Raw genomic sequence first — 8083 nt, forward strand, 5'->3', positions numbered from 1 at the left:
AGTGTGATGTCTGACTGCCAGCTTTGGCCCAATCCCCTGGGGAGCGGGCCTAAGCCATCAGGTGGTCATCCCCCAAGGGGTCCCAGACTGCAAGAGGGCACAGGCCGGGCTGAGGGACCCCCCGAGTGCACAAATTTTTGTGCACCGGGCCTCCAGTGTATATATATAGATATAGATATAGATATAGATATAGATATAGATATAGAGAGAGTTTATTACCACCAAGCCAGCAATGCAAGAAATCTATTTTTAAAATTTTTTACAAAAATGAGGTCATGATGTACAAATTGTTTGTTAACCTGATTTTTGTGAACATTTATATATTGTGAGCATTTTTCAATGCCATTACATATTTTTTCTGTAAAATCTTGTGACTAGATAAATGAAATTCTATTGAGTAAATGTATCATGATTTATTAATTGGTCCCTTGTTGTTGGACATTTTTACTTTTTTCTAATTTTAAAAAAATATATTTTTTTATTGATTTCAGCGAGGAAGGGAGAGGGAGAGAGAGAAACATTAATGGTGAGAGAGCATCATTGATCAGCTGCCTCCTACATGCCTCCTACTGGGGATTGGGCCACAATCTGGTCATATGCCCTGACCTGAGTGGAACCCTTATCTCCTGGTTCATAGGTCATTGCTCAACCACTGAACCACACTGGCCAGGTGAGATCATAGCTTTAAATTAGCTCTACTTTCCTTAGCTAGAAGAATTTTATGTCATTTTTGTCCAGCTGGCATGATTCAGTGGTTGAGCATTGACCTATGAACCAGGAGGTCACGGTCAGGGCACATGCCTGGGTTGTGGGTTCAATCACCAGAGTGGGGCATGCAGGAGGAAGCCAATCAATGATTCTCTCTCATTATTGATGTGTCTATCTCTTTCTCCCTTCCTCTCTGAAATCAACAAAAATATATTTTAAAAAAATTTAATGTATTTTTTATTATATACTAGAGGCCTGATGCACAAAGATTCATGCAAGAATGGGCCTTCCTTCCCCTGGCTGCTGGCACCGCCTTCACTCCAGCCTGGAGACACCTTTCCACCTTCCCATGCTGCTCAGAGGCCCAGAGTGGCTGGGGTGGTGCTGAATGCCTGTGTTGTCGCCATGGCGAAGATGCAAGCATCTCGCCCAGCCACTCAGCGGCTCCACATGCAAATTAACCTGCCATCTTAGTTGGGTTAATTTGCATACTCCTGATTGGCTGGTGGGCATTGCAAAGGTATGGTCAATTTGCATATTTCTCCTTTATTAGTGTAGATAGTTTTAGAGGACAGAATGATTCATCTGTGGGAATCATAAGGAGATGTTTTTTAAGATTAATACTAAGAAGAATTTTCTAAAAATAAGAACTATTAAAGGTCAGCTTAGTGAATTAGTGGGATTTGAACTAATGATATTCTGTTTCTAAATGTTCTTCTCATAGGAGGGATTTCCATATTAATTGAGAGATTATAGTCTGACTCCTCAGGTCTCTTCCAGTTCTAAAATGTGATTCTGTGTGTCCACATGGTTAAAATGAAAGACATTTAGAAAATATGATTATGAGGATAACTTGTCTGAATGTTTTGAGAACTGTTATTCATGGAAGGTTTTTTAGGAACTCAATACTGATCATGTAAATCTAGAGATGATTGGGGGAAATATAGTACTCACAGGCAAAGACTTCGAGTTTTTCTGTGTGTTCAGGATTAAGAGGTAAAGTATAACAGAAAATGTTTCTTTACTGAGAATTTCCTAGGAATATGCCCCAATCAACCCCAATTTCATTTCCTATTGATCAGGTTTTCTGTTGTTGTTGTCTTTTTGTTTTGCTATTTTAATTTAGCTGAAGGAGAATCTAAGGAACACGGAGCGGAAACATCAAGAGACGCTTAGAAAATTGGAAAGCAGGTTTTTTAAAGAAAAGGTATGACATATTAAGGTTAACTTAAAATTCTTTTGTTTACCAGAACAACATAAATGTATTTAAATGCACTCTGAGATATCAACCTTCCATTTGGTACCTTGTTAGTTTTGTTTTGTTTTTTATCAAATCACAGTAGAGTAAAAAATAGGGAAAATGAAACCTATTTCAGATATCTCAATGTGTAGTCTTTTTTCCCTTCCCAGTTAGAGATTCTTGAAACCCCCAAGTGAGATTGTCATCTTACCAGTGCTTTCAGACATATCTCCCTCAGTTTGGTGTTTCCCTGGTGGAACTAAAGATGCATGTACCTCATTATATAGGGGAGGTGGGATTGGAGAGGTCACTCTGGTACACATGATGTACATTTTAATTATTATTACTCTTTGGGTCCAATCATAGTATGTAATCTCCAGGAGAGCAGGGACCCTATCGGTTTTGTTCACCACAGAATCTCCAGTGTTTAAAAAACCTGGTATACTATTATTGCTCCATAGGAATTTGTTGAATGAATGAATAATGACTCTCATCCCTCTCATAGATACTGACTCTCCCCATTTATTTAGCAGAAATTTCTCTCAGCTCTGCTTTGCCATACTAATGTGGAATTTTTTTCCTATTTATTTGTCATGTTGTTTCTTCAATGAGATTGGGAGGTACCCTAAGGTTCCTGTGTTCACATTATTCTTCTGACTCCTCTATCAATAGGTGGAGTTCACATCAGGTCATGTGGACAGGAGTATTTTGACATTATAAAATACTTAACTTTTTGATGTGTAAATTTGTTGTTAGAAATATAACTCTGTATTAAAACAGACTATTTTCTTCTTTAGCACCGACTAGAACAGGAAGCTGAAAAGAAGGTAATAATGCTGGCAGAGAGAGCCCATCATGAAGCTGTTGTGTAAGAGACTGCTGCCATTCTCCCCTTTTTAATAGCCTCTCTTACTTCTTTCAAGTTTGTTTTGTTCTTATCATGTTGTTTTCCTACTTCTCTCCTGGTTTGCTTTCTTTGAATTTTCTGGCTTATTTTCCCTCACTGATTCCATAAAGAAAACTTTGTGTTTCCACCCTCTTCTTCTCCACCATTCTTGTAGCAGCATCGTGTGCAGGTAAGAACCTGGGCTTTGAAATTAGACTGGTTCTCAACACATATACCAATGGACTGTGGTAGATTCCTTAATTTTTTGAAATTAAATTTCTTTATCTACAAAATGGAGTTAATACCTTAACCCCATTTTTTGGCCCAGTGGATAGAGTGTCGGCCTGTGACTGAAGGCTCCCAGGTTTGATCTGGTCAAGGGTACATGCCTGCATTTCAGGCTCGGTTCCCAGTAGGGGGCGTGCAGGAGGCAGCCAATCGATGATTCTCTCTCATCATTGATGTTTCTATCTCTCCCTCTCCCTTCCTCTCTGAAATCAGTAAAAATATGTTTTTTAAAAATGGGGTTAATAATAGCAACCTGTCAGAGTTGTCCTTATCATTAATTTGGGGGGATAAAGCAATAATTGTCCTTGTTTGGTAATATCTAAAACTTAGACCTCTGTTTTGAAATCTTGTGTCTCTCTATTTCAGGCAATTGAACAGTGCTGGAAGAGCTGTTTTTAAAGAGAATGTTTCTCTCCAGAAAGCTCTTGAGTACCACCTGAAGGAAGCTGATGCTCTACAAAAAGAATCTGCGAAGTTGCTAGAGTCCAGAACTTCCCTTTTATATCAAAAGGTTCCAATTCTCTTTTAGACTTTGCTTCCTATCTTTTTAAAAAAATATGTTCTTACTGATTTCAAAGAGAAGAAGGTAGAGGGAGAAATAGAAATATCAATGATGAGAATCATTGATCAGCTGCCTCCTGCATGCCCCCTACTGGGGATCTAGCCTGAAACCCAGGTATTTACCTGACTGGGAATCGAACTATGACCTCCTGGTTCATCAGTCAAGCTCAACCACTGAGCCACACTGGCAGGGCCCTATCTTTTTATTTTTAAGGATTAAGTTGATAAATACTAAGCATCCTATCTAATAATAGACAAACATGGTAATTGACCATACCTTCACTATGCCTCCCCTTGGCTAATCAGCACGATATGCAAATTAACTGCCAACAAAGATGGCGGCTAGTTTGCATACTGCAGGCAGAGTGGGACAGCACGAGCTGCCAGCACACTGCTATCCAGTGCAGCCCCGCCCCAGGAACCCCAGGAGCTGGGCCCACCTTGCTGCCCAGGACCCGATCGATCGGTGGGTCCTGGGCAGCAAGGCAGCCCCGCCCCAGAAGCCCCAGGAGCTGCCTGATATGATAGTAACTCTATCAGTAAGCACTCTGAAAGTCAGTGGCATAAATGCACCAATTAAAAGACAGATTATGAGGGTGAATCAAAAACAAAACCCACTTTAAATATAAAGATACATATAGATTAAAAGTAAATGAAGTAAGCTGCAGCCTGTTTTTCTATGGATAGAGCATTAGCCTGTGGACTGAAGGGTCCCAGGTTTGATTCCAGTCAAGGACACGTACCTCAGTTGTTGGCTTGATCCCCAGTCCCTCTCAAAGCATGTGCAGGAGGCAACCAATCAATGTGTCTCTCCCTTTCCCTTCACTCTCTCTAAAATTCAATGGAAAAATATCCTTGGGTGAAGATTAACAAAAACAAAGTAAATGGATTAAGTAACATTAAAGAGATTATAAGAAAACTATATTCCAAATTTTGTTAGTTGCATAATGGTAATGTTTAAATTATTAACATCTAAGGAATTGGGTGAAGGGTACATATAATATGCTGTAGTATTTTATAGTTTTTTTACATGTATGAGATTATTTCAAATTAAAATATTAAAAATTAAAGATTAATAAAATATTAATTGAAGTATGTATGCATTACATGAAAAATCTCCTAATTGCTTCTAGCATAATTCATTAAATTTTGCTAAAATTTACAAGGGTTCAATTAAAAAATATCTTAATTCTAAATGATATAATAGAAAATATATAATAGTGCAGTTATAAGAACTTATCTGAAAATAAAAAAGGGAATTTAAAGAAGAGATTAGCCAACATAAAGTTATAACTGAAAGTTGAACTTGAGCCACAACTTGGCTGGAGTATTATGATCAGACTGTGAGTATTGCAGAGTTGCCGAGGGCTCCCTAGCTGCCAGAAGGATGTCTGACTGCAAGCTTAGGCCTGATCCCCCGGGGAGTGGGCCTAAGTCGACAGGTGGACATCCCCCAAGGGGTCCTGGATTGTGAATGGGCGCAGGCTGGGCTGAGGGGACCCCCCCTCGAGTGCACAAATTTTTGTGCACCGGGCCTCTAGTTGAGTATAATAAAGATACATAAGGACAAAGGGATCATTTTTCTTCTGTCTGAATGATGTACCTTTCGTATCTCAAAAGATTAATTACTGAATGACTAAGAAGCATTAGACTTAGCATTATAAAGGATATATCAGAAACATAAACACAACTCCTATTATCTACTACTTGAGAATACTCATTTTGCTTTGCTTAGAGTTGGTCTCTGAATCACTTAGGAACAGGTTCAGCTGTAACAGCTCTGACAACAGAGGCATCATCACATAAGGGTTTATTCTGTCACCTAAAGGAAAGTCAGAACTGGAATGGTAGTGCCACAAAGCCAACAGAGCCCAGGTTCCTTAACTCTGCTCTGCAGCATGTGGCTTACATCCTCAAAGTCACCTCATGGCCCACAGCAGCTGCTGGAGCTCTAATCATTACTAAAACAGCAGGAAGGAAGGACAAGAAGGAAAAATATATTCCCTTCCCTTTAGTGGTCTTCCTGGGCTTTCTACACACATTTCTACTTACACCTCATTGATCAGAACCCACATCGCTATACTGAACCACACGGGAGATAGGGCATTTTCAACTGAGTTTACTGCCTTCCTGAAAAAAATTGGGGTTTTATTACTCAGGAGGAAAGAGGAAATGGACATTGAGATAGGTAATTAGCAAATTGCCAGAATTTCCAGTATATAGTTGTTAAATTAATGTTTTTACTGTATAGTCATACTGATTTTGGAATTACCCTTTTGATAATATAAAATATTGAACCTTTCAGAACTTTAGGGGAAGGAAAGTGTCTTAATTGGCAAAATCAGTGGTCTTCACAAGTCTAGACAAGGACCCTAGGATGTTTTTTACTCTCTATACACAGAATTCTAAAATATCCCATCTCAAATTGGCATCATACTTAAATCTCACAAAGTAATGGAAATTGGAGAGGAACTTTTAAGTTCTGAAATCGACTAAAGAAAAAAGAAATCTCTCACCTCTTTCTGTTTTTAGGAAATCAACGATCTGTTGGTTAAGGAAAAGGTTATGCAACTTACCCAGCAGAGGTCACAAATCCAAAATCTTCAGAAGAAGGTGGTAAGCTTGGAGACTGCCCTGAGTTGTCTGACTAGAGAGTTTGAGACTGAAGTTCTAAAACAGAAGCAGCAGGCAATGGTAAATAACCAAAGTGATCAGGTTGAAATTTACAAACTGAAGAACCTGCTTCAGAAGAAGAACAGGGAAATGAATAGAGTGAAGAAACTGGCCAAGAACATACTAGATGAGAGAACAGAAGTGGAAAGGTTCTTTTTGGATGCTCTACACCAAGTGAAGCAAGAGATTGCATTTAACAGGTTGCATTATAAGCAGATGGCACAAGCTGCTTTCAATTTAAAAATGCGAGAGGCATTCGCAGGAAGAACGGAATATCCCAAAATTCGAACATTTGATGGCAGAGAGCACAGCACCAACAGTGTGGATCAGGATCTTAAAGAGGCTAGTAAATGGTACTAATAATACTTTAATATTTTATCTTTTGTGCTGCTATTTTTGTGCCTTTAGAGAAATAAGAACCATGAAAAATTCAGTTTGGTAATATCTAAATATTGATTACTTAGTGAGGTACTTGAGGATAGGAACTAACTCATCTTTGTAACCCCTATGCTTGGCATAGTTTGTGGGGCCTAATAAATATTGTTAGTGGTGCCCTCTTTTCTTCATAAGAGAAACTTTTAAAGAGACTAGATTACTTTTCCCATAGGATGTCACTGCAGTATCTTTTAACATGCTCTTTTATTTCGTTTCCTATAAACTAGTTACAAAGGTTTAATTAGATTCAGGTTAAACATTTTTTATAAACATACTTTCATAAATATTTTATAATTAGAGGCCCAGTGCACGGATTCGTGCACCAGTGAGGTCTCTCAGCCTGGTCTGCGACCTCTCGCAATCTGGGACCCCTCGAGAGATGTCGGACTGCTGGTTTCGCAGGCTGGCCTGCGGGGATCAAGCCGAAACTGGCAATCCAACATCCCCCTAGGGATGTAGTAGTGCACAAAGTGGAGCCATGCTTCTCCCGCTCATCCTGGCCCACTGCGCCTGCCCCAGCTGCTGCTCGGTAGCGCGTTGCTGTGGAGGTAGGAGAGGCTTGCTCCACACAGGTGCACTTACCAGCATTGAGCCCAGTGTCTGGCACCCCTCAGTCAACTGAGTGGCACTCCTGCTGTGGGAATGCACTGAACACCAGGGGGCAGCTGCTCGAGCGTCTGCCCTCTGGTGGTCAGTGCGTGTCATAGCAAACGGTCAAACGGTCATTAGGTCGCTTGGTCATTCAGTTGCTTAGGCTTTTATATATATAGATTATATATATAGATATTTCCTTTACTATTCTGAGATGAAATTTATAGGTAATAATACCTAACTAAACATATTATTTAAAAAATCAATATACCAGTAACAATTCATTGTAACAATTCTTTTTTTTCTTTTTTTCCTTTAAATTTAATTTTATTGCTTAAAGTATTACAGATAATAGTACATATGTCTCTTCTCCCTCCCCCCATTGACCTTCCCCAGCCTCCCCTACCCCCCGGCACATGCCCTCACCGCACCCCCCCAGTGTCTTGTGTTCATTGGTTATGCTTATATGCATGCATACAAGTCCTTTGGTTGATCTCTTACTTCCAACCCCTCCCCAACACTCCCAGCCTTCCCACTGTAATTTGACAGTCTGTTCAATTCTTCTCCATTGATTTTTATTTTATTTTTTTAATTAAATCTTTATTATTCAGATTATTACAGTTGTTCCTCTTTTTCCCCCCATAGCTCCCCTCCACCCGGTTCCTACCCCACCCTCTGCCCTTATCTCCCCCCCCCCCCCC

The 8083-nt window shown here is 39.7% G+C and overlaps 1 protein-coding gene across 1 annotated transcript in view; it reads left to right on the forward strand.

Moving 5' to 3' along the window:
* The window catches only part of BBOF1 (basal body orientation factor 1), a 35340-nt gene that overhangs the window by 16941 nt on the left and 10316 nt on the right, over positions 1–8083 (forward strand). The window contains exons 5-8 of the mRNA XM_006778772.2: positions 1835–1915; positions 2746–2816; positions 3489–3633; positions 6216–6709. Of these exons, the coding sequence (XP_006778835.1) occupies positions 1835–1915; positions 2746–2816; positions 3489–3633; positions 6216–6709 (791 nt within the window). The remainder of the gene's footprint in view (positions 1–1834; positions 1916–2745; positions 2817–3488; positions 3634–6215; positions 6710–8083) is intronic.

This window comes from Myotis davidii, unplaced genomic scaffold, assembly GCF_000327345.1.
Source record: "Myotis davidii unplaced genomic scaffold, ASM32734v1 scaffold309, whole genome shotgun sequence".
NCBI classification, from domain to species: domain Eukaryota; kingdom Metazoa; phylum Chordata; class Mammalia; order Chiroptera; family Vespertilionidae; genus Myotis; species Myotis davidii.